Consider the following 27,384-nt stretch of genomic DNA (forward strand, 5'->3'; position numbering starts at 1 on the left):
ACTCTTCAAACTCATCCCACTCCGGGGCGCCCGGGCGGCTCAGTCGGATAAGCATCTGACTTCAGCTCAGGTCATGATCTCGCGGTCCCGTGGGTTCGGGCCCCGCGTCGGGCTCTGTGCTGACTGCTCAGAGCCTGGAGCCTGTTTCAGATTCTGTGTCTCCCTCTCTCTGCCCCTCCCCTGCTAGCGCTCTCTCTCAAAATTAAACATTAAAGAACAAAAACAAAAACTATCCCAACTCGCAGGAAAGCGACAATCAGAAAAACCACAAAATTTAAAAGGGAAAAGTTCATCACATCACAGCAAGATTTCCTCACAAGTAAAAGATGGAAGGAGACTGAAACTAATGAGTTTCCAAGCGGCTCAGACTTGCTGGCCATGCAAGGACCACCACTTACTGCTCAGTGGTCTTTTACTCTAGGAATCAATGCCGGGTCTACAGGGACTAGAGAATTCGCCCGTATGAAGAGTCTGTGTGGGAGAACTACAGATGGGAAGACTTTCAGGGGAGCTGAGAATACTCTCAATCAGCACAACCTCAATTATAATATGCCACGGGGTGTTACAACTGATGGTAGTCAAAATATGTGCGCAGCAGAAAAAAGACAAATTTAGAAAGACCGTCAAAATGACCACACGTTGTATTATTAGGTGCTCTGTGGGAAGTATACGGATCTGTCTTGTGTTACTGAACCAGAAGTGTCAACAATAATTTAATTGACTCCCACGGACTTAGCCGTCATCGGTTCCGTGAATTTTTGTAAGAAACAGAAGCTGAATACGCTGATTTGTCCTATTACACAGTTCAAGAACTTAGCAGACGTAAATTTTTACTGAGATTGTTGGAACGAACGGATGAACAGGAACTACCTCCTGTCCCTATTGCAGACCACGAACGGCTGTGGAAACTGGCTTTAGGGAAGACCTGATGACACACACACCTTAAGGAATTCAACCCCAAATTAAAAGGCCGAGCAGTTTCTGCAAAACTTACACGGTGGTAATTCGACAAGTGGCATTATTTTAATCAGAGGCAATGTCGAACTGCTTTGCAGGATTTCTCTGTCGGAAGGCGAAACAAGAGGTGAGGCCTCCATCCCCGCACTAGGTCTGCAGCAGATCAATTTTTCCGAAACTAAACGGCAGTGCCAGTGCTCACGTTGGCAGCGCGCGTACAGATGACGGTTCCAGCAGCATCTTCCAGAGCCCCATGCGAGTAAAAGGGACGCTTTCCCATTTCCAAAATCCACTTCCCTGCGCACGGAGGAGCTGCTGCCTGACCCTCCACTGGAAGTGATAACCTGCGATGCCAGGGACGCCGTGCCAAGAGGCAGCGTCGAGAAGAATCTAACAATCCCAGAGATGTCTTCCAAGCAATGACTGCGCTCAACTAAAGTCACAGGCTCGGGTGGCAGTACCCACCTGTGTGAACAGACTTTTCTTTTTAAGGATGAAATATATAAAATCTCGCTACACATCAGCCTTCATGAATATTTGCAGTTGATTTTCATGATAGAAAACACTAACACTTGAAGCCCTTATGAAGCAAAATGTCCATCTCCAAAAGAATCCCATTCTTCTCATTAGTAAACCTATACTGCAAAACACTGTCCACAATTTTATTATTCTATTTTGAATTTCATTGATTAAAAAACTTGTAGAAATCTGTTTTCTCACTATATAAATACCTACATAATGGCCTTAATTTTGTCTGTTGGCATGCAAAGTTTAAAATATCATACTTCAGCTCAGGTCATGACCCTGTGGTCCATGAGTTCGAGGCCCGCGTCGGGCTCTGTGCTGACAGCTTAGGGCCTGGAGCCTGCTTCAGATTCTGTGTCTCCCTCTCTCTCTGCTCCTCCCCTGCTTGGGTTCTGTCTCTCTGTCTCTCAGAAATAAATAAATGTAAAAAAAAAAAATTTTTAAGAAAATGAAACAAAACATCACACTCACACCACCTGGCCTTTTTTTTTCCAAAACAATTTTTAATGTTTACTTTTGAGTAAGAGAGAGAGGCAGAGACAGTGCGAGTGGGGGAAGGGCAGAGACAGAGGGAGACACAGAATCCCAAGCGGGCTCCAGGCCCTGAGCTATCAGCACAGAGCCTGATGTGGGGCTCAAACTCACAAAACGTGAGATCAGGACCTGAGCCAAAGTTGGACGCTTAACCAACTGAGCCACCCAGGCGCCCCATACTACCTGGCCCTTTTCAGAAAGCTTTCTGACTCCAGTTCCAGACCCACGGCCTTATGCCTGGCAGTGCCTCAGCACTTCTAACGTGCTAGCGAGAAGATTCCCAAGCCCACCACGATCTACCAAATCAAAAGCTTAACGAGCTCCAAGAAAAGGGACTCTGATGTAGCCATTCCAGCATCGGTTCAGATCTGGACATTCGTTTTACTCAAAATTGGCTTTTACGTTCATTTCAAGACTTTTGGTGTTGACTACACAAAATCAGTTGTGGGTTTTTTTTTAAGCCTTGCAAAAATGCCAAGAATATTAAGAAATGAGAGTAGAGACCTATTTAGCTTTATCTTATTGTTAGAGTAGGTTTCGAGTATCGCTTATGTTCAACTAGGTCTCACATGTAGAACATCAGGCCTTCAACGGACAGCTCTGAATTGCGACATAAACAGTGGAATTACGCCTACGAGTAGAGCCTTCTCTTTCTTTCTCTTTATTGGTTTGCTCACTCAGACATACTTTCCTACCATTCTAGCTGCCTTCCTGTCCACATCTCTAGAGCCTATTTTCTTTTTTTTTTTTATTTTTTTTTCAACGTTTATTTATTTTTTGGGGGGGGACAGAGAGAGACAGAGCATGAACGGGGGAGGGGCAGAGAGAGAGGGAGACACAGAATCGGAAACAGGCTCCAGGCTCCGAGCCATCAGCCCAGAGCCTGATGCGGGGCTCGAACTCACGGACCGCGAGATCGTGACCTGGCTGAAGTCGGACGCTTAACCGACTGCGCCACCCAGGCGCCCCTCTAGAGCCTATTTTCAAATGCCTGCCATAGTCCACAGTCTTCAGAGCTAACGCCCCAAGATTTTTATGGTCAAAAATTGATGAACCTGGTAATCCAGTTAGAACACTGTTAAACTGCTATAAAAGCACAAGTGAGAAAAATCAGGACTGCCACTTTCAGCATAGGATCCTAAAGAACTTGTTTAAAACCTCAATTAAACTTACAAAATGATTTTGCTTCGACAACAGACACCCAAACTTTGCATGGTAAGGTAAAGAAACACGAGGTATCTAATAGGAAGCACTCTACTTTTTTTTTAAGTTTATTTATTTTTGAGAGAAGGAGGGGCCGGGGGCAGAGAGAGAGGGAGAGACAATCCCAAGCAGCCTCGGTTCTGTTAGCACAGAGCCTGACACGGGGCTCAAACTCACGAACTGTGAGATCATGACCTGAGCCAAAATCAAGAGTGGACGCTTAACTGGCTGAGCCACCCAGGCGTCCCTAGCACGCTACCTTTTTACCTGATAAACAGGTAAGAATTACCCTGCGGGATGAAAAGGTCAGATGAAATTCGATCAAGTGCAAAGTCTAAATAACGTATAAGATTTTACTTTGCTACTAAATAAACTGCATCGTTTAAGCTTGTAAAGTGTCTAGAACTTCACTGCAGGACAATTCAGCATGCCTGTAAGTGGCAGAAAACACTGACAAAAAAAGTCATTTAGAAAAAAGAAGCGAATTAAAAAGTATCCCATTTGTACGTGTTGAAACCTTTTATTATGAGACCAGCATTACCTAAAATAGTTTTCGGTTTTAAAAATAAACATAACAGTACAAGAAATATTAGAGAAAATCTGTATTACCAAGGTAATTAAGCAGTGAGACATTGTCTTCTGAAATCTAAGTATACATGTGATTCTGAAAATGACAGCATACCTCAAAGTTAATTTCCAGTTTCTCTTTATATAGGGAACCAACCAGCAAAGTGCTGGTGCTATAAACAGCAAAACTTTTCCCGAAGAAGTACCAGTAAACTACGAAATAGATGTCTGTGTTCTGAAATGGCTAAGTCCAATGGCTTAAAGCTGTTTACATACTTTCCATGCATAGTAAGTCAGTCTCCATTTGCAAGTTTGGAATATTTCAAAGAGGAAAAAGGATCAAGAGATGAGAGAAAACTAGAAGCCGGTTTACTCCTCAAATTGATTACACCTGTAAGTCACACTGCCAAATTGCATCGCCTCGATCGCCACAAGAAGGTTTCGGTATGCGTGTAACATGCCTTTCTTTATTTCTCATCAGTCTCTTAATTCCCCAAACTAAGCTAGATCAAAGTTTTCCGAGTGTTCATTAGGCAGGCTTCATTAAGCATACTTTTGGAGAAATCCATTCAAAAGGAAACATCCATTTGCTTTTACAAGTGACCTATATGTTTTTTTGGGGGGTGACTGGGTGGCTCAGTTGGCTGAGTGTCCGACTCTTTTTTTTTTTTTTTAAATTTTTTTTTCAACGTTTATTTATTTTTGGGACAGAGAGAGACAGAGCATGAACGGGGGAGGGGCAGAGAGAGAGGGAGACACAGAATCAGAAACAGGCTCCAGGCTCCGAGCCATCAGCCCAGAGCCCGACGCGGGGCTTGAACTCACGGACCGCGAGATCGTGACCTGGCTGAAGTCGGACGCTTAACCGACTGCGCCACCCAGGCGCCCCTAGTGTCCGACTCTTGATTTTGGCTCAGGTCATGAATCCAGGATCGTGCGATGGAGCCCCGCATCGGGCTCTCCACGGAGCATGGAGCCTGCTTAAGTTTCTCTCTTTCCCTCTGACCCTCTCCCCAGCTGTGTGTGCATCTTCTCTCTCTCTCTAAAATAAAAAATTAAAAAACCTAAAAAAAATATAAAAGTGACCTAGATGTTTTTTAATCAGTAATTCATATTTGTATACACTAGTATTTCAGCCCTGCAAATACCATGGTGAAGCCATATCTAAATAAGAAGCCTTTAGGACAACATTCTACAAATAGACTTGCGTAATGTAAGCCTTTCCACCTGGCATTTACTTATATAGGTTTACAGTTAAGACTCAAATGCCAAATATAAATAAGGTACAAACCGGAAAAGTCTGGGGTGAAAGCTGGTTAATGAATCAAGACTCTCTGTGTCAATCTAAGGATGTGGCTAATAACAAAGACAGAAGGTAGTATTTTTTATTATTCAAAGACTCAATTTCCCATCTTATTTGTCCTTTCTTTCTTTTCTTCACAGAGTCACATGAAATATGAAAGTTACCATATTGCTCTGCTCACACTATTTATCTAAAATCTAAGATTCTAACATTATACTTAATTTCTTAACATTATACCTAATAGCCGGCCTAATGATATTGTAAGAGTTTGTTCGCAGCTTTCAAAATGACTCTAAAATGAAAAGAGCTTACAACCATCCAAATATTTGAAATACACCATCTCTACAAAGGGTTCCATGTCTTTCCCCCCCCATTAATTTGGTCTTCAAACTAAACATGACAAAGAGGCCAGCTCTACACGGGGTGGGCGCATCGGGCACCTCCCCCCCCCCAGCTTTGTCACGGAACAGCCCCACCTCTTCCTCCATTTGGTGCACCCCCAACACTCCACTCTGCCCACTCTTCTCAAAGACCCTATTATTCCATATCTTTGAGATGACCTACCCTTTTTTTTTTTTAATGACTTTCCCTATTCATTTTCCTCTAGAAAAAAAGGATTATGAAGTATTGACGGGATACACAGCACAGGTTTTGAATTGGGTCGCAGCATCATCTGTATCATGAGAGCATATTTAAAGCACTACCACCCATGCCTGCTTGGTTCACAAGGAACAAGGCAGCATTTACTTATATTCAAAAATATACAAGCAACTCTTCCTTGTCAAAGGAAAACAGGTCAATATTCAGTAGACTTCAAGTGAATGCACAGTTTCAAGTCTCTTGCTAGCGTTTTCTATGTGCATCATTTAAAAATGCCACAAGAGCCAAAAATTAGTCAGTTACAACATTAAAAACTACCCCAGTATTTGAAAGTATTTTTTTTCCAAAGGAAATACCTTTCCAAACTAATCTAAGATAGTTTATAATAGCCTAGATATAATTTCCCCCCAAAATGTTTGACTAATTTAGGCAATTAATTTCCATTTTTTCTTACATGTAAGCTATAAAAACAAACCAGGGCACAAAATTAAAAATAAGACACTTTTGGAAAGAACTAAGTTATCAGTTTATTTGGTAAACTGCCTTTTCCTTGCCATTGCTCACAAATTAATAAACTCCTTTTTACATCCAGTTTCTCAATCAGACTTCTCACCAAAATAATTTAAAGCTAATGAACATATTTTTCTAAGAGTATTCCTATAGTCCTACCAAATCCCAATTTCACACCCAACACAAAACGTACACTGCAGTTTAGTAATTCTCCTACTACAGAAGTCACAAAAAAGAACCACCTTACTTTTTCTCATTAAAACATTTCATCCCAAAGAGAAAAAAGTTTAGCTGTATGCTGACTATTTACAGACACATCTGTATCTTAGACTTAAGCATATGTACCTTATACATAAAAGCTGTTCAATTCTGTTATCTTAATTTTTTTTTTTCAACGTTTATTTATTTTTGGGACAGAGAGAGACAGAGCATGAATGGGGGAGGGGCAGAGAGAGAGGGAGACACATAATCGGAAACAGGCTCCAGGCTCTGAGCCATCAGCCCAGAGCCTGACGCGGGGCTCGAACTCACGGACCGCGAGATCGTGACCTGGCTGAAGTCGGACGCTTAACCGACTGCGCCACCCAGGCGCCCCAATTCTGTTATCTTAAAATATCAATTATTCTCCAAACATTATATAAGAACGACAACCCTTCCTTAAAATGATACAGGTTTCAGAGTGGAGGTCAGCATTCCTTTTTCAAATCATCCCTTAAAACTTAAAATACAAATTTTACATGTGAGGAAGAAGTTTAATACAGCAGGGATGAGGGGCTAGTTCCCACACAGTATATAATGTTATTCAACTGGGCAGCAACATAGTTAAGATTTACCCCATACTCCATGTTACCATTAGGCAGCACCACGTTTTGTTCATAAAGATATACACACAGGAAAGAATTTCCCATTCAAATAATTCACATCCATTTCTAAACGAATGACTTACCGGTTCTCCGAGAAAATCACCTCCTCCAGGAAATGCTAACGTTGCAACGTTAAAAGAATGGGATATAAAATTGCACAGAAAGTATAGAAAAGTTTATCTCTGCATCCAATATTGTATTCAAGTATTAGCAGGAAATATACCAAAATGTCAATAAAGATGTCTTAGGATAGCAGTTAAGGGGCTAACTGGATGATTTTCTACAATGGATAAACATGTTTTAAAATTTAAACTTTAGGAGCACCTGGGTGGCTCAGTCGGTTAAGCGTCCAACTTCGGCTCAGGTCATGATCTCACAGTTCGTGAGTTCCAGCCCCGCGTCAGGCTCTGTGCTGACAGCTCAGAGCCTAGAGCCTGCTTCAGATTCTGTGTCTCCCTCTCTCTCCGCCCTCCCCTGCTCACACTCTGTCTCTCTCTTTCAAAAACAAATAGACATTAAAAAAAAATTATAAAACAATAAAACAAAATTTAAACTTAAAAAAAGCTAATTTGGGGGCGCCTGGGTGGCGCAGTCGGTTAAGCGTCCGACTTCAGCCAGGTCACGATCTCGCGGTCCGTGGGTTCGAGCCCCGCGTCGGGCTCTGGGCTGATGGCTCAGAGCCTGGAGCCTGTTTCCGATTCTGTGTCTCCCTCTCTCTCTGCCCCTCCCCCATTCACGCTCTGTCTCTCTCTGTCCCAAAAATAAATAAACGTTAAAAAAAAAAAAATTTTTTTTTAAATAAAAAAAAAAAAAAAGCTAATTTGGATTCTGGAGCCTGTAAGTAACTCCTTCAAAAAACAAAAAACAACTTTCTTACTTTTCAGTTTCCACCTAATGATAACACTATAAAGCATAAGAGTGTTCAGCTCTGGGGTGCCTGGGTGGCTCAGTCGGTCAAGTGTCTGACTCTTGGGTTTCGTCTCAAGTCATGATCTCACGTTTCATGGGTTTGAGCCCCTCATCAGGCTCTGTGCTATCAGCATATGGCCTGCTTGGGATTCTTTCTCTCCCTCTCTCTCTCTCTGCCCCTCCCCTGATTGCTCTCTCCTTCAAAATAAATAAACTTAAAAAAAAAAAAAAATCAAGAGCTTTCAGCTCTGAAAAATTTCTCAAAGTTAAAATACTCTTTTAAAAAGGGTCATAGACAATCCCAACAGCATGAAGAAACGTTGAGCTCTGCCAGAACTTCTTCAGTAGTACTTTTCGTTTTTTGATTCTCAAAAAGCAATGACCTCAGTTGTTGAAAAAAAGGTAAAAAAGAATACAGTTTTCCAATCCAGAACCCACTTCCCAAATACAGTTTCAATTCCCCAGCTATCTCAATAGAGGGGCCTGAAGAATCCTCGTGAACGTACACTAGATGGAAAGTTCTGCTCTGTGATGATGTGCTACAGTGCATCCTGAAATCCCCACAACTCAAACCTTGCGCAACAATCAATCGCAGCATTAATTATCATTAACAATCGACATTCATAAACTAATTCTATGCTTAGAATCACACAGCAGAGGAGAGGAAAAGCCCAGATCACTTTATTCCCAGTTTAGTGTTCAGTCCATCATCCTAAACTCTCTTGCCCACAGAGAAGCCCCCCACCCCCTGCCCGCCCACAAGAGCATTAACTACCATCCATCCCTTCACCCTCTGCCAATTCATCAGGTCAGACAGCAAAGCAGCGCGACCTGCGAGTGTTTCCGAATACTGACAAATGTGGGAAATAGTTCAGAATGTATACTGGCAGAGCAGTTCGCTTCCAAATCTCGGCTCAGTTAATCGTGTTATTAAGGGATGCAGGAAAGCGCGCAGTGGGTACAGCACGGGCCACGGGGTCCCACGGCCCGAGTTTGAATCGTGGCTCTAATCAAAACGAGCTGTGACTTTACCTTCTATGGACCCACGTACCCTATGATTTATGTACAAAATGAAGTGAACTGGACCCACGTACCCTCTTAGGTCTTTTCTAGGTTAGCAAACGCTTAGTGGTTCTGCATATTCTCGGCAGAAAAAAGATCAGCAAAGGCAGGACACTATAGCATTTATCACATCACGGGCAACCACTGGTGGGGGACTTATCCGGCTCCCACTAGTTTCAAAGCCTCCATTAAGGCAAGCAGACATGGTGACCTTGAGTCCCCGGGGCCTGCGTAGCCCAGAACATGGTGTGCACAGGTATTCGATACATGTCTGCTGAAGGAACAAAGGAATGAATGTTATTCAATGGCCAAGTTATTGCCCTCACTAAACAGGATACGGTCGTAAGTAAAACTATCAAGTAGAGTGAAAAACTCTTCTGTGTTTCTCTGGCCTCACGTTAACATTATTAAGTGGAATTAACTCTGCTTCTGAGACAGTGACATTCAAAGAAATCGGTTGATATAAACACAATGTCCTCTTGAACTTTGAAAAGGCTTGAAAAGAACCCAGCCTGCTAAGCCAGATGGCTGAAAGTACAGCAAAAGGGAAATGAGAACAGTCGGCTAATTTCAAGGGAACCTTCTCTACTTCCTCACCTCTCTTCCTTCGTCGAGCCCCTCCAGCCCGGCTCCCCCCTCCCCGGGTCACCTGCCACAGCAATAACCCTCCTGTTGCCAAAATCAACGAACACGCTGGTCTCCACCTTGCTAGGCCTCAGTGGCAGGTGGCACTTCTGTCCACTTTCTTCGCTGACACACCTTTCTGGCTTCCGTGGCATGACACGTTCCTGAATCTCCACCTTTCCAGCCATTTCTGCCAGCATCCCCCTCTCTGCATATTCTCAGACGGTCTGCAGGTTCCTAAAGATGCTGTCCTGAGCCCAATTCTCTTTTACTCCCTGCCTTCCCTTGGGTACACATTCTAGAGACTTTAAATGTCACCTGAATACAAGGAACTCCTAAATTCCTACCTACGGCCCAAAGCTCTGTTCTGGATTCCAGACTCATGTATCAAACTGTTACTTTGATTCCACCCATGTCTCACAGAGATCTCAACCCAGTATGCCCAAACTAAAGTCTCAATCTTCTCTGTCAAATCTCTTTCTCACACAATCTTTTCATTTCAGCAAGAAGCACCACCATTCACCTGGTTGTTAAAATCAGAAGCCCGAGTCACCCTTAACATACGCGCCTCCCTGCCCCCCGCCATCTCATATCCAATTTATCAGATCCCCGTGATTTGCCCTACAAAGTGTACCCCAAGTCCACGGTCTTCTCTCCATTTTTACGGCCACCGCTTGCGACCAGCAGCTCGTTCTGCACTCGTCTCCTAACTCGGGCACCGCTCTGCATCCAGGGGATCTCGATAAATATTTACGGACTGACGACTGCTCTTCCCATCTGCCTCCAATTTCCACACTCCAGCAAGCTTTTCCCCACACACGTCCTGCACACACGGTCTTCCTCTGCCTGCCGAACCTTCCTTCTTCTCGCCTGGCTGACCCTTTCGCGTCCGTGGGGTCCTAACCTACAGGTCCCCCCTCAGACCATCCTCTTGTTCCCTCACTGCTCCCTTTTCTTGTCCTTCAGAGTATCCACTGCATGTGATTACTGATTTGTCTGCCTATCAGTGTAGGCTCCTGCACCTAAGCAAGGCCAGTGGGAACAGAGATCGCTTTCATTTGGTTCACTAGCAACCGTCCGGTCTGCAAAAAAGGGCCTGGTCGTTAATAGGTGTTCAATTAAATGCTACTGAATGGCTGCTGAGAGCTGCCAGTTAACATTATCAGACTTGTTAAAGAACGGATCTCCTGAAAAATCTGCTGCTTGGGGCGCCTGGGTGGCGCAGTTGGTTAAGCGTCCGACTTCAGCCAGGTCACGATCTCACGGTCCGTGAGTTTGAGCCCCGAGTCAGGCTCTGTGCTGACAGCTCGGAGCCTGGAGCTTGTTTCAGATTCTGTGTCTCCCTCTCTCTGACCCTCCCCGTTCATGCTCTCTCTCTGTCTCAAAAATAAATAAACGTTAAAAAAAAAAATTTTTTTAAAAATCTGCTGCTCAAGGCCTTCTCATCCACATTATATTCTTGGTTTGTTCTCCACGTTCCCCATTTGAGAAGAGAATTCAGATTAGGGACACTCAAAATGGACACGCAAAGCAGTGCTCTAAACCTTAATACTTGCATATAGTACAAAATACAATTACACACAAAAACAGAAGATGAGCATACACACTCCCTTGAAAAGACTGTGTTTCTACAGAATGAAAGTTAAACAAACAGAACAAAGAGCCTTCTTTTTCAAAACAAAGCCATCTTACATTACGGCCCAATGTATAAACTGCTGTTTCGCAGACGAAAATCTTGGTTTCTTACTAAATTGTAACACTAACCTTAGAAAGGTTTATATTTGCTTCTAATTCAAAAAGTCAAGGGAAAAATGAAGCAAGTACATGTAATTCTCCTTGCCCTAGTCTAGAACTGAAATGCGTTAACATCTATATGGTATAAAGCCCCTATAACGTTTGAAGCTATAGCTAAGGAACAAGGACACTTTACTGCACATGTAGTAATTGGCAACAGTTAAAAATAGCAAATCATGGGGTGCTTGGGTGCATTAAGCTCAGTCCATTAAGTGTCCAACACTTGATTCTGGCTCAGTCATAACCTCACAGTTGTGGGATTGAGCCCCACATCGGGCTCTGTACTGACAGCATGGAGCCTGCTTGGGAATCTCTGCCCCGTCTCCCTCCCCCAATCTAAGTAAATGAATAAACTTAAAAAAATTTAGCAAATCATTAGTACTGCAATATCTTAACTGGCTAAATCACATTACTCTTCTTTAAATATTTCAACTAGGATAAACAATGTTTGCAGTTTTGTGAATATACAGCATTCACTTACTGAGGTTTTTAAAAAAAATCAATAAATAGGAATTTTTTTTTTTAATTTTTATTTATTTTTGAGAGAAAGAGGCAGAGCATGAGACAGGAAGGGGCAGAGAGGGAGAAACAGAACCTGAAGCAGGCTCTGGGCTCCGAGCTGTCAGCACAGAGCCCGATGTGGGGCTCGAACTCACGAACTGTGAGATCATGACCCGAGCCGAAGTTAGATGCCCAACTGAGCCACCCAGTCGCCCCAAAAAATAGGAATTTAGAGACCATCTTATATCTGAATGACAATTTAAAGCATAATCTTCTCATTTGTTAGGCCTCTCGTGGCACACAGCTGACCAGGCCATAACTCGTGAGTGACTCTTCAGCGACTCTGAAAACCTAGTGTGGTTTGCTCACTGCTAGTAGCTTCCATGAGTTTTCCTTTTACTTTATATCAATAAACGGATACAACCACACTTCCTATCAGGAGGCCCATACAACTCTATACAAGTCCGACTAGTCAGTCTGTCTTATTTAACAGAAAAATAACTTTTAAATAGATTATCCAGTGAATAAGAAAAGAGTAACCAGGATATTGAAAAGGAAAGTGAAAGTCTCTTAGGTCCGCACACCAATTATTCATTAGTCCAGCTCCTGTAACCCCAGAGGAGAAAAGTTCTCTTCGCAGGCTAACGGGTTCCTATTCTCTGGCTCAAGGAACCCAAAGACACTGTTATATCTTAGCTAAAGGGTTTTGTTTGTTGACTAACAGTGTTTTTAAACGACAAAATCAGTAACATGGTTTCTTAGGGGAGCAAATCTGAAATTTGTTTATTTTGCTCCCCAAGAAAACAGAGTTCTGTTTGACTAGTGTTTTTACTTGGTTTTTATACGAAATGATCAGAAGTTATAAAATCTCACAAAAAGTGACATGAAATCTTTAAAAAATCGTTGTATTTTGTAAGGAACTTTTTTTTTTTTTTTTAATCCTTGGAAAAGAAACCCAAATACCCTCTTCAACAGGCATCCTCGCAGAGCCTCTACCAACTACAGGCCCAGGAAACAAGGCGGGGGGGGGGGGGAGCGTGCAGGTGTGTGGGCAGAGGGTCCGCACAGACACAGAAGAGGAGGGAAGGAAAAAGAAACACGTACATTCAGTGGGAGTGGCTGGGGGCACCTGCACCTATGCCAGAGGTCACCTCCACGCCGCCGGCAGGAAGCTAGGATTTGATGCGTTCCGCCTACACATCGGCTTGAAAACCAAGCAAGGTGACAGGAGAAGGCAACAAGACCCAACAGCGCGATGCCAGCTCGGTTCCCTTCAGTAGAGACGACATCCGGTCTAGTGAGAACAGAAGTCACAGCCCGCGTATTTTAGAACTCAGGGTTTTTATACTGGTAACCAACAGAGTGAATCAAATCAATGCTTACAGGCATTTGTTTTTTTAAAAAGCTACTTATGCAAAAAGCTACTTTATGTGCATGTGGCGTATGAGGAACACCAGGAGCTAATGTTAATAATATGGCTAATATGAGCCGGGCACTGCACCAGAGGCTTTACTTTACATGGATCATCTCATGTAATTTCTGTAATAACTGGTAATAGCAGGCCCTCAGATAGGGAAATTTCAGAAACAGAAAAGGCTGGGGGACGTGTTCAAACTCACACCATCTAGTTCCATGTTACCCAACAGGAGAGCAGGTAACCGCAGCGAATTTTAAGGTCATCACATTAAAACCATTTGTAAAAACGTCTTGTAACATGTGAAATAAATAAATCAGTAAGTTGGAATATGGTTATTTTCGAATTTGCTCGGAAGATACATGGAGCAATACCAACTGCACAGGTCTTATGACTTAGACCTAACGCCAAAAAAAGTCAACGAAGAGTAATTCCACTCAAGTTTTCTGCATCTGTTTTATAATAGTTGGGGATGAAAAAGTTCATCGACAGCACGGATTTTAAAAACCTTTTTTATTCATTTTGCAAAAAGAAGAAAGCAATTAAGTTGGGAAGATTAACATAAACAACTACCGCTGTAACAGATTGGTAACTTTAGCCAAGGCCACTGAAGTCTTGTTCTCAAAACAATATTACTATTTCATTGATACCTATCAACCCATTCTAATAAAGCTCTGCTAATGTGGATGTTAACAAATTCTCTTGAAAAAAGGCATCTTGCAAAAAAAAACTTTTTTTCACAATGACAAAAGTAAACTCTATCATACAACTCACACACACACACACACACACACACACACACAGTACTTTCAAGCAAGGAAATGAAATTAATTGTCAATTTCCAGATATATTCAATTAAAAAAATAGGCAGTTTCTAACTGGAACAAAAACCAACACAAACCATGATCTGGAATGCTCATAAGCAGTATAAAAACTGTGACAGCTACCTAAGAAACACTGCAAAGCTGGGGCGCCTGGGTGGCTCAGCCAGTTAAGCGGCCGACTTCGGCTCAGGTCACGATCTCACGGTCCGTGAGTTCGAGCCCCGAGTCAGGCTCTGTGCTGACAGCTCGGAGCCTGGAGCTTGTTTCAGATTCTGTGTCTCCCTCTCTCTGACCCTCCCCGTTCATGCTCTCTCTCTGTCTCAAAAATAAATAAACGTTAAAAAAAAAAAAAAAAAAAGAAACACTGCAAAGGAGCTCATGAAATAACAGCACAGGTGTCCCGACAGCCCCTTCTCCACACCAAGTGCAAATCTGGGCAACCATGTGCTGGACACGGGCCCATTCCCAAATGACAATTTCTTAGAAAAATACATAGCTGCCTTTCACGCTGGTTGCCACTAGGCTCTCATGTTTCAGGGTACACGTTAAAAGCCACGTTCACTGACGGAACATCAGCTGAGGCTCACTAGTACACGTAGTTTTCAAGGATGTGAAGATCCAAACAGCCTTTATCATGATGAGCGGCGGTGAGGATGAACTGTACCGCTAAGTTAGTAACTCTACCATTAAATGTCATCTAAGATTATTACATTATAACTATGACCTAAGTTAATAAAGTAAGAAAGGAATGACACGGGGATATTACGAAAGTTCGAAGGCAGGAACTGTGACTACCAGTGCAACGCTATGTATTCTTTTTTTTATGTTTATTTATTTTTCAGAGAGAGCACGAGCCAGGGAGGGGCAGAGAGAGAGGGGGGCAGGGGATCTGAAGCAGGCTCCACGCTGACAGCAGCAAGCCCCATGCGGGGCTCAAACCCACAAACCACGAGATCACGACCTAGTCGAAATCGGACGCTCAACCAACTGAGCCACTCAGGCACCCAATGTATTAATAAAACCTTACACATACTCAAAAGAGAACTTTCTAGGGGAGTGTTAATTATCTGTGTGTATGCGTGTTGGCCAGAGAGGCTGGGAATGGAAGGAAAGAATGCTCCATGGACATCATGCTTGAGTGCTTCACAATGGTGCAGTGCCCAGTGCTGTGGACCAGCAGTCAGCAATCAGGGCTCCAGGGTCTATTGTACCATCGTTTACCAGCTCTGTGAACCAAAGTATCAAGAAACCTCTCGGCATCTAAGTTTTCTAATCTGGGAAATGGAGACAACAGCATGCATCCTATTCCTCTCAGTTTTTTAAAGGATTTTATGACAATGTAGCTGAAAGGGCTTTAAAAGGTACAAAGCAATTTTTATAAAACGTAAGGTATTGAAAAGTGATATAATTACCAGCCCTTGAATTAATTTTCTGGAGAAAGAAACTGGCACCTGTTTGGGGCTAACAGGACTAGGTACCCCAGCTTGGCGGGGCCTCTGCCTATCTGCGAAAGACGAAGAGGGAATATTCCATCCAGGAAGCCTTTGGCAATTACGGTTTTCTTCAACTTGAGCTCACAAACCTTTCTCCCGGGTTAAATGTACTGTAGTACGGAATTCTGAAACTCAAGCCTCGTTTTCACAACAAAACGATTTCCTCGCTTCATCCCGTGGTTGTTTAATGAACATTTTCAGAGCAACATAAATTACTATACCACTAGCTTTATTTAGCAATAAAAATAATAGAGAAAGCAGCACAGTATTTTACAATATCCCTTCAGCACCCAGAGCCTAAACATCCCATAGCTAGTTAAGCTATAGATATAAACATGAACACACTGACATAATACATCACGAGATACGTATCCATGTAAACGCACATGCACACACACAATCTCACAAAATTGCATTAACATTATAAGCACGTGCCAAAGCACCCTCTTTTTTATTTTTTACTTACTTTTAAATGTTTATTTACTCTTTTTCAGAGAGAGCACATGCACACGCAAGTGGGGGAGGGGCAGAGAGCCAGACAGGGAGAGAGAATCGCAAAGAGGCTCTGTGCGAGAGCCCGAGGCGGGGCTCGATCCCACAACTGCGAGCTCCCAACCGGAGCCAATATCAAGAGACGGACACTTGCCCGACTGAGCCACCCAGGTGCCCCTTCTTTTTGTTTTTAACGTACAGTCCTGTAACTCTGGGTTTCTAAGATGTGGATCAGATTTCATCTGATCAAATTCACCAAAAAGGAAATTCTATCTATAGAAATCTAAATTTTAAAATCTCTACAGTTTTTAATGTTACATATAATCCCTTTGTTATGTATGCGGAGATATTTTACCGTGATCCTAGAATCAGTAGACAATAGGTTTTTTGCAACTTGGAAGTCAAAGTCCTGATTTGATTTTATTCATAAAGGAAACAGACCAATTGCTTCTCTAACAGACACACGGTATTTTCAACAGACGATGGTAATTGATTCACCTTTTAAAGCCAACCCAAATTACTGCTAAAGAATAAACCAGTGCCTCTCACTCTACAGTGTTTCAAATCCATTTTGCCATACAAATAAAGAAATAAGTATTGTAGCCCAAACTGAAGTTCCTCCTTTACTTAGCACTCGGCTGCTCGGCACAGATCAATGCCTGAGGCTAAACAGTTACTCCATTACACAGACTGACACGAGTTCTGTCTTCGCGGATAAACCACCTCATCAGCTCGGAGAAGCGTCACCGTCATCGAGCACAACCTGTACTACTTGGGTAAGAAAGACTAAGTCTAACTGAAGGTACCGTGATTAAAAAAGAAAAGAAAACAAAACAAAGCCAACAACAACAAAAAAAACCCCAGCTTTGGTTTCAGGGATTGCAAAGAAAGACTGGTCATTACAGGAAGTTGTATTAATGCTGACAAGTTAAAGTGTTTATAGAAAGTAGGAAGCTCTAGAATGTCCCTCCCACTCACACTTTCCTGCCCTATATGACCAGTTCCATTAACGGTGTTTCTATTTCTGAATAAGTCACTGTGTATTAAATATTCAAAACAATTAACTGGCAACGATTCCTGGCCATTTTGTCAGGTTTGCTCCGTATCTCCAGTTCTATCGGCTCCCGGCCAAGCCCTGTCTCCCATCTCTAGTCCTCGAAGTTACCAAATTCCCCGACTACAGTCACACAAGGTGTTCCAGAGGGTATCTCATCTGTACCGTGGCAGGCCCCAGTGAACATACTGCAAGGCACAGCGTCACGAATATTCGATCCAGTACTAAAGGAGACCACTTCTTAATGATGTGTTACCCCGTGAGCTCGTTTCTAAGAATTAGGAAGGTACCTTAAGCCAGCACAGCAATGTAAATCTTAGATTTTTCTTCTTCCACAGTAAACTATTTGGCTTACCCATAATGAAACTAACCAGAAAAGGAAATGTTTGCCTTTGGGAGCTTGGGAAAGAAAACATTCATGTTTGCATCCGAAGTTATTCCTAACAAATGAATGGCTGGCTAAAACCCCGGGCTGTGATACCACTACCCCATCCCTTGCTCCAAAGACTGGTTATAAAGCAGTTGTTCATCTGAAGGAAGAAAAAAAAAGAGCCATAAAGAGGTTTAAAAACCGTTCCCATTTGTTTTCTGCATTTCAATTTGCATCAACAAATTTAATCACCAATCATTAGTTGAAGCAAACAAAAAAGGCTACTTTTATTCATCTGCTAACTCTACCCTTTTCCCGATGGTTTACTTTTTCCATCCAAGATTCAAGAATATACATTGTTAAACGTAAAAAGAAAAATTATGGTTTTGTAATACAAGGACTTCCCATCTCCTAGAAAAATTAACAAACTACGTACAGAAATGATTCCTATTTCCCAGAAGAAACTTCATGTGAGATGTTTCTTTTTTTCTACAAGAACCTTATATTTCAGAATGTCTAGAAAACGAGTTAATGAGAGTCAGGCTTATGCTAGTGAGTGAGAAAAAGACAAGACGGGCCAAGAGAGCCTCTACTTCAGTGGGAGGACCAAATACAAGTGGCAACGAGTGGAGTACAGGCGACCCAGGGGGGCCAGAAGCAAGCACACGGAGGAGAGAAGACAGGGCAGGGAGCCGCGTTCCAGTAGGGAGGGCTGGACAAAGTCCTGACCCTGAGGCACTGTTCCTCAGGGTGGCCAAGGAGCAAATTCATCCAAATCACAGAGGACTGTCTGCTACAAATAAATACACATCACTGGGTCCCATTCCAGATTCCTGAATCAGATCCTCCTGTGATGGGAGTCTAGGGCTCTTTTTGTTTTGTTTTGTATTAAACAAGCACTGATGCAAGGGGTCCAGGGACCACATTTAGTCACATTAAAATGTGATTACCATTCTTCTAGGTCAAGGGTAAGACCTAATGAATAGATACAATAATGAAAAACCCCGACAGACCTCGTACAGACAGCCAAAGCAGCAGAAAATCAGGGTATGTGGAAATCGAGAGGTTACAGGATGTGTGAAGTAGTCTAATGAATATATGGTTGGAATCACAGGTAGGCTAGCTAGTCTTGACTCAAATAAAGAGGCTGAACTCTGTTCTGGACGTAACGGAGAATGAGCATATGTTTCTGAACCAACCCATGCTATGTTTGAACAAGATTACTTGGGAGTCCAAGCAAGAGGTACCAAGAAATCAGTGTGAAGGAGGAAAGGAGGAAATGGACGCCAGAGATTTTTCAGGGGGTGGAAAAGACAGGACTCAGGGGTTTCTGTGTGTAGAGAAAAGGAATTGAAGAGAACTGTCAGGAAAATCTTCAGTGAGCCAGCTGCCCTCTCAGTGTCCAACGCTACCCCAAGCACCACACAGCCTCCAAAAGTCCAAGAGTCATGAATTCAGGGCAATAACAGGGCACCTTCTATACGCGCCAGGCACCATCAACAATGCCAAGTACACCCAGGAAGAAACTTCCGGTCCTCCGGGAGTTTAAAATTACATCTCTCCCGGGGCACCGGGGTGGCTCAGTCGGTTTAAGCGTCCAACTTCGGCTCAGGTCACGATCTTGTGGTTTGTGAGTTCGAGCCCCACGACGGGCTCCGTGCTGACGGCTCAGAGCCTGAAGCCTGCTGATTCTGGGTCTCCTCTCTCTGCCCCTCCCCCACTTGCACTCTGTCTCTCTCTCTCTCTCTCTCTCTCTCAAAAATAAATAAACATTAAAAAAATTTACATCTCTCCCTGGTCCTCTTTTCTTCTGTCCGTACATTTTAGGAGGAAAAGAAGTATCTCTGGAACTTGTCTCTCCTTGTGCTCGACGCCTTCTTTGCTACAAAACATCAGCTGGGTCAAGTCACGACCATGTGGGGTCCTGAGCGGTTTTAGGGATTTATTCCGAATGATGCACACTTAGGAATGCTTTCTCAACTAGGACGACATGGCAGTCTTGACACCAAACTGTCAAGATGTAAATGTCCAAATTCAAGCGTCAGTGGAGCCCAACTTCAATTAAATGGACTTACGGAACTTTCCCACAGAAAACTTAAGAGTACAGCTGTTCGTTTATTCATCCAACCAATACGAACCATATGCTTTTAAGATGGAGGTTTCTTCCCTGACCGGGAAGGATGAATAACATCCTGAGAAACCTTGGAGAGAAAGTGTGACTTGTCAACAAAACGAATTAAGAAGAAAGGAGAGCAAGCAGCACTTAAACCGGGAGAGATGGAGACAAGGGACGGGAAAAGGGCGTATGGAGGAACCATCAGCTATCAAAGAACAAATACTAACCAGAGGGCAAAATTCCGCCACAAGTCTGAGAACTGGATGGAGGTCACTTGTCAAGTGAAATGCCCGATTTTCAAAATGTAGTGTTGCCAACTCCTCCATTTTAACAAGAGTGTGAGACAGGCTTTGCCTCCCGCTAACGGACAAATTACTGGACAAGACACACACACTCTTGACGAGAACTACGTGAGACATACGTGATCAAGTGCTCAGGCTGTACGGAGCCCATGAGAACCATAATTCAAAGAAAAGAAAGATTCAGTATCAGTTTTATAAAAAACTAGCACGAACACATCTCTAGAACTTTTAATAACCAAGCCTGGCTTCTGAGTATGAACTGAAATGGCAAAGACTCCTAGCTGTACATCTTCTTGTAGCCACACCCATAACTGTGGATCACTTTAAGGCCGATGACATCATCGAACCACTTTCTAAGCAGTTTTACTTTTAACTGTCACTTTTTTTTTTTTTTATTATATTATGGTAAAACACTTCAAATCTGTACTGCCTCCAAACTGCATACAGTCTAGATTGTTATTCCTGGGATCTCTCCGGTCTTTGGCAAATAAAACTCAGAATACAATCAAAGCATTCACAGTTAAACTGCAAAACACTTGATTTCAATTATTATTTGTGTACCTTTAACCCCAATCAGATCCTTTCTTTTCCACCCTACCTTCAGTGCTGGGTAACAATTACAAAGTTTTATGATATTCTAAGATTATTTTGCTTTTTAAAAAGAAACATTTTGGGGGCGCCTGGGTGGCTCAGCCGGTTAAGCATCAGACTCTTGATTTCGGCTCGGGTCACGATCTCACGGTTCGTGAATTCAAATCCCGCATCAGGCTCTGCGCTGACAGGGCAGAACCTGCTTGGGATTCTCTCTCTCCCGCTCCCCCCCACCCCATCCCTCCCCCACTTGTGCTATCTCCCTCAAAATAAACTTAAAAAAAGAAACATTCTGTAAAATGTGCTTAGAAACCTTTAAAAAACACACAGAGAAAGCAGATATATAGAAAACACAATGACTTAAATGTTATCAAGAACTTTAGTCTCTTTATATGTTTAATTAACCTGTATCATAAAATGAGTACCTTCAAAGTCTAAATGACACAATTGAACAACTCAGTTCAGTTACTGAGCTCTCAGTCCAAGAGTAAAAGATCAATTTTTTAGGAGGATGAATTTCATTGTGGCAATTGAGAGGATATTATTTTCAAAAGGAGACTAAAATGAGGAGAAAATACCCATGAAAATCACTATCATCTTATTTGCGAAAAGAAAAGAAATGACCAATTAAACACCTCTGCGTCACCAACTCTATGGAGTTCAGCTTATTTTTATCTTGCTTAGTCAGAAGCTCATCCATACAGCAACCCAACTTTTCTGAGGCTAAAATTCTAGACGGATACATTTTTGTCATGGGAGTCAGGGAAAACAGGTGTATTACAATCAGCTCCCGATAAATGTCACTAAAATAAATCGACAACAATGTAAAAGAACAAATCTCTTACCAGCTGAAATTCTCGACGCCGGTCATAGGCGTTCTGTATGCCGCTGTCTGCCCACAATGCTCGTATAACCGGGAGATACTGTAAAAACACTCGACTTTCCACCATTCCCTGGGCCGCCATGGAGGACCGTGTGTCAAATGCCATCATCTTGTCCCCGTTGACTTGGTTTGAGTCGTCTCCCCACGGGATATGAAGCTTCTCACGCGCGTCCACCAGCACCCGCATACCTTTGTTTAAAAAGAAAGGAAAAGATGAGCTAGGAGCCACTGGATACTCTCACCGGTTCTATCCCGGTATTACTTTCTGAAACTTCGTAACTACTGCAGGCCTACCTCCTCCAAAAACCGAGACCAACATCAAAACACCCGCAACTCTGCAGAGCTTAAAAAGCCGGTTGTTCACAGTCATAAAATTAGAGCCTGGAAAAGCAAACACTATTCACACAATTGCTCTTTCTGAAGGATTTTAACATGTTCTAATTTATAAGATCACTTTTTACACAGTTTTAATAGAGGGGAGTCACAAGAGAACCAGAGCTGGTGAAGGAAAAAGAAATTATGCTGCAGGCTCTGGAAGCAACCGCGGCTAAGATTTTCTGAGCCCCTCAACAAGACATTTATGAAATGTCGAGAATCAAACATTATCACTCAGAGTTCCATTCGTTCCCCAGGCATCCTGCTTTAACCCGACACCCAGTCTTCTAAGAGCACATTCAAAACTCAAAGACTCCCAAACCAAGCCTCAAATCAGGGTAAGTCACGGGAAAGCCTTCGATTTCCCAAACGGGGAAGAAGAGCAGCTGTGAAAAGTGTATCAAAACAGAGCGTTCAACTCGCACAGGTTAATTCAAACCGAGTTATCTCTGATCACTGCACTGTGACCTTTGGTCCATCTATCTTAACAGCCACGGGACTACTCGGGTCACTTGTCCGGATAACTGAAAACCCGTTTTTGCCGTCCACCTTCTAATCACGCCAACTCAAAAAAAGGAGATGTCTTGTGACTTACTTCATCTCATTGCCAGTGTTAGAGTAGGGTCACATCAGGAGCCGGTGCACAACAAGGACCAGGTGTTTACCTGGCTCGTAATCAGTTACTATGTTGACTCTATTTATTGACATAATTCCAGAAGTTCGGCTGCATCAGGATACAAAGGTACCTTCAATTAAGGACTGGCAAGGCGGAGTCTGCAGCCTTGAAAGAGCCCTCAATTAGCTTTTGTGCTAAACATTAAGATGGGACAAACACAACTGTTTTACACAGCTTAGCTGCAGGGGTACCAGGGCTCAGAGCTGACTCCTCTCCCTTCATTGCCCCTTGGTCCCCACTCCCGGGGAGAAGTTTTCCTCTCCTCAATCCTGGGAGAAAGAAAAAGAAAGAAAAAGAAAAAAGAAAAAAAGAGTGACTGAGAAGGAGTTGCTTAAGAACTTCCTGAACAACAACAAAAAAAATCCCACTTGAAAAAACACTGCTTGAAAATCTGCTGAAATCTGTAGCAAACTCAGGGACAACTGCTACCCAGATGGGAGTTTCCTGATGCACCTGAACCACCAGGCCCTGTATCTCAAATCTGCCAAAATGCCTTTCATAAAAAGTAGAAAATATTCGATACTAAGAATAAGGAATAGAATTGTCGCTGAAATAAGAATCACCTTCTCCAATTCTCCGAAAGTGCAGAAATAAAATTCACTTAAGAGCAAAGTTCAGTTTTAAACATGCTGTCAAACAGAAGCAGAGTCTATGATCCAAGACGACAGTGATTCACTGACTCAACCTGCACAGGCTTTGCATCACTTTTTAGGCCAAAGATTCTTCATACCAACGCACACTTTTATTTAAATAGTACAGCAAGAGGTGGAACCCCCCCTCTCCTGCCCCCACTTATTAAGCAAAAAGGAGAGTGGTACGTGTTGCATACTGATTACAGGCAAAACATCCTGCCCCGCCGTGACAATGGGGCGAAAAACCACTGATGCTAATTTTTTCAGACTAACTGCATGGGTTTACTCTTTCCTGATGCCAGCACAGTACACAGGACTCCCTGAAGTTTCGTATCTTTGCCCCAAAGGGCCCACCAACTGTCACCCTTCGCCCTTGACAAGTCTCAGGCAAAAGTTTCCTTACTGAGACGGTTCCAGAACTCCCTTGCTTAGGAGGCAGCCAAGGAAGCAGGGAATTGGGAGCAGCCCCGACCCCATGTGACTCGGGTCACCCACCCCGGGCGGCGAGGTTGGGCAGGCAGCGCCGGGGCGGGGGATGGGGGGAGTGTAGGTCTGGGGCTGGCCCTCGGGTCTTCTGGCCTCGTCCGGTAGAAGACAGGAGCGGTCACCCCGCACCTCGAGGCACTTCCCTCTCGGAGGCGAGGCCAGCGGCGAGGCGGGGGTGCAGGGGACCTGCACTCGAACGGCGAGGGGGAAAGCGGGGCGCCCCCGGGCATCCTCTCCCCTGGCGGGTCGAGGGCACCCCGGGCAGGCAGGACCGCCGCCCAGGGTGGGCGCGCCCCCTTCCCGCCCGCCCGCCCGCCGGGCCGGGTCCTCTGCCCGGGAAGGAGCGAACGAGGGCGGTGCCCGGCCCCGCGCCGGCCGCCTCCGCCCCCCCCCCCCCCGCGCCGGCCCGGGCCCGCGATCCCCGCGGCGACCCCCGCTCTGCACCTTTAATCACGTTGCTGTAGATGGTGGGGCGGAACTCCTCGCGCGCGCGCTGGTCGAAGTCCTGCCCGTGGATGATCCGCATCTGCTTCAAGAAGGTGGACTTGCCGCTCTCGCCCGCGCCCAGCAGCAGGATCTTCACGAGCCGCTTCACGTAGGTCTTCTCCCGGGACAGGCATTTGTCGATCTCCTTGGACTTGCGCTGCTGTTCGGCCTCGCCGCTCGTGAGCACGCAGCCGGGGAAGCACACGGACAGCACGGACCGCGACGGCAGGAAGTCCGCCATCTTGCCGCCGCCGCCGCCGCCTCGGCGGGCCCCTCCGGCTCCCTCCACCTCCTCCTCGGGCGGCGGGCGGCTCCTGCTACGAGGCTCGAGGGCGGGGAGCGCTGCGGCGGCCCGAGCGCGCCCGGGGAGGGAGGGAACCAGAGAGGTGACTCGCAGGGCGGGCCGGGCAGGGCGGGCCGGAGGAGCAGGGGAGGGAGGGAGGGAGGGAAACAGGGCGGGGCCAGGAGGGGCGGTGGCCCCCGGGCGTGCGCGCGCCCGCCGCCTCCCGGGGGGCGCGCACGCACGCACGCACGCACGCACGCCGAGGCCTCTTCCCACCAACCCCGCTCCAACCCGCCGCCTCCCGCCGTGGGCCGGCGAGTCAAGCTCTAGCCCCGTGCCCGCGGCCGCCGCTCGGCGCGCGCGGGGGTTGGGGTGGGGCTGGGAATGGTCACGTGGTCTCCGGCCAGCCGGGGCGCGCGCTTGGAACCCGACTTTCTGTTTCCCTTTAATTAGCTGCGCCCAATGACTGGCAGGAGGGCCGCTTCCCCGAGCCCGAGCCCGGAGGCAGGAGGCCGGAGACCGGGTCCCAGACCCTGCCCTTTGGGGCTCTCCTACGGCTCTCACTGCTGGGTTACGTTCCCGCCGCCTGCTGTCAAGATTCGCGCGCCTGATTTCGAGGCCCCTGGCTGGGGTGCTATTCAGGCAGCAGGCGCGAGTCTGGAAGGTTTTAGGGCCTGGAGGTGGTTTCTTTGACCTCCTGCCCTCCCAAGCCCGGAATGATACCCACACATCATCAGCCCCCCTCCCCACGCCCCCAACTCTTTTTGGCATTCTCAGACCCCGCAAAAGAGAAGATACTGGAGTTGATGTTAATCTGAGATGTGCGAGGAGGGGTTGCTAATGCCTCATTCGTGCCGCACCGAAGTCAGTGGATGGTAGCTGCAGGAGGGTGAGGTCATGGTGAAAATCCCCCTAAACCGGACACAGTGAAGCAGACTCTTCCCTACAAGGAAGCAGATAAGCTGTCTGTTTGACCTAGGACTGGAGCAAGCAAATGTTAGGTTTCCTGCCAGATTACAGAGGATATGACCAGCCAAGGGACTTTTTTGTGTCCTAACAGCAGATTCAGGCCCGGACACCTGAAAGGGCTGCCAGGGGACGAGCGACAAGTGACAGCCGGGGTGGCAGAGAGACTGTGCAGACGGGACCCCGGAAGCCAGCTTCTTTATTCTCAGTGTTTAGTTTCAAGTGGAAGCAGCCGTTTTGGTCGGTCTCTGTTCTGGGCAGTGCAAAGGTAACGTTCCTTGATTTGGGGCCCTGTGTCTCAGAAGCCACCCTTGTGTTAGGCAGTTGTGGTTAAGAGGTCAGCACTCCGAGAGGCGCAGGGCAGGTTTAAATTTAAAAAATCAGTGCCAATCAGTTTGCTGTCCGGTTGGCTTCATGGCCGAGAAGCCTCATGAGTCAGTAAATAGGCTTCAGTAAACATGGCTATAGTGGGACTATGTCCTGTTGTCCTGGCCAAGCCCGCAGGGTGGACAGTCTACAATCTACAAAGCAGGATAGGTTCACCTCCAGAATCTATGGATCGATAGAGTCAGAATCACCGGGCGGTGCCTTCTGGCAAAATGTACGGTAAAAGTCTACCCTGGATGGAAAAATCTCTCTAGTCTCAGTAGTGTTCAGGAGGCCCTGTTCTCCAACCATGAAGCGGCTGACCTCTGCCCACGACAGGGGAGCAGGTGTGGCACCCACGCACCATGTCTCTTCGGACTCCAGATGCTGATCTGAACTCATTTGCAAAAACAGGAGGGAAGCCTGGAAGTTAGGTGGTTAACATGTTGCTTTTCTTTTTCCAAAAGTGTGTGCAGCATAATGGAGAAGCGAGGGTGTCTAGGAGTCAGGAAGGTATTCCTGCCCAGCCGGTTCCTGTTGTGACATGCAGAGCAGCAGAGAAAGCTATGCAAAGCCCTGCCTGCAACCCTTGGTTGGCTCAGATCGAGTCTAACTGGCTCTGGTCAGTGTTTCTGAGAGACATCGTTGGGCCTAGCCTGAGGTTTGCCGATAGCGGTCCAACTGCTTCTATTTAATAGTCAAGCCACCTTGAAATTATAAGTGTAAAAATGAGTTAGAGGTTTGGTGGTTCCTCAGAAAGTTAAACACAGAACTGACGTATGAACTAGCAATTCTACTTATAGGTCAAAAATAATTGAAGACAGGTATTCAAACAAAAAATTGTGCACCTGTGTTCATGACAGAGCACTGTTCAGAAGAGCCAAAAGAAGAAAACCCGCCCTATATCCATCAATAGATGAGTGGCTAGGAGGGCCTGGGTGGCTCAGTCGATTGAGTGTCCGACTTCAGCTCAGGTCATGATCGCTCGGCTCATGGGTTCGAGCCCCGCCTCGGGCTCTGTGCGGACAGCTCAGAGCCTGGAGCCTGCTTTGGATTCTGTGTCTCCTGCTCTCTCTGCCCCTTCCCCACTCATGCTCTCTCTCTCTCTCTCAAAAATAACTAAACATTTAAAAAATCTTAAAAAAACAGATGAGTGGATAAACAAAAATGTGGTATATCCATAAAATGGAATTATTCACCCATAAAAGGGAATGAAATACTGACTAATACATGCTACTACAATATAGATGAACCCTGAAAACATCATGCGAAGTGGAAGAAGCCAGTCACAAAAGGCTGCATACTGTGAGTTTCCATTTATATGAAAAGTCCAGAATAGACAAAGCCACAGAAACAGCAGGTTAATAGTTGCCAGGGGCTAGGAGGAGGGAAGAATGGGGAGTGGCTGTTTATGGGTTCAGGGTTTCCTTTGGGGTGATGAAAATGTTTAGGAACTAGGGGCGCCTGGGTGTCTCAGTCGGTTAAGCATCCGACTCGTCTCAGGTCATGATCTCACGGTTCATGGGTTCGAGTCCTGCATCCGGCTCTGTGCTGACAGCTCAGCGTCTGGAGCCTGCTTCGGATCCTGTGTCTCCCTCTCTCTCTCTATCTCTCCCCCATTCG

The 27,384-nt window shown here is 45.1% G+C and overlaps 1 protein-coding gene across 1 annotated transcript in view; it reads right to left on the reverse strand.

The window, feature by feature from the left end:
* Window positions 1-24,553, reverse strand: part of GNA13 (G protein subunit alpha 13) — a 43,952-nt gene extending 19,399 nt beyond the window's left edge. Inside the window, exons 1-2 of the mRNA XM_047081536.1 lie at window positions 24,105-24,553; window positions 21,454-21,680 (exon numbers count right to left, since the gene is read on the reverse strand). Coding sequence (XP_046937492.1) covers window positions 21,454-21,680; window positions 24,105-24,387 — 510 coding nt within the window. The 5' untranslated portion in view covers window positions 24,388-24,553. The remainder of the gene's footprint in view (window positions 1-21,453; window positions 21,681-24,104) is intronic.
* Window positions 24,554-27,384: the final 2,831 nt, after the last annotated feature.

The sequence above is a fragment of the Lynx rufus genome, unplaced genomic scaffold, assembly GCF_022079265.1.
Source record: "Lynx rufus isolate CCGP_SWC_20201006 ecotype Redwood Valley unplaced genomic scaffold, mLynRuf1.p SCAF_18, whole genome shotgun sequence".
Taxonomy (NCBI): domain Eukaryota; kingdom Metazoa; phylum Chordata; class Mammalia; order Carnivora; family Felidae; genus Lynx; species Lynx rufus.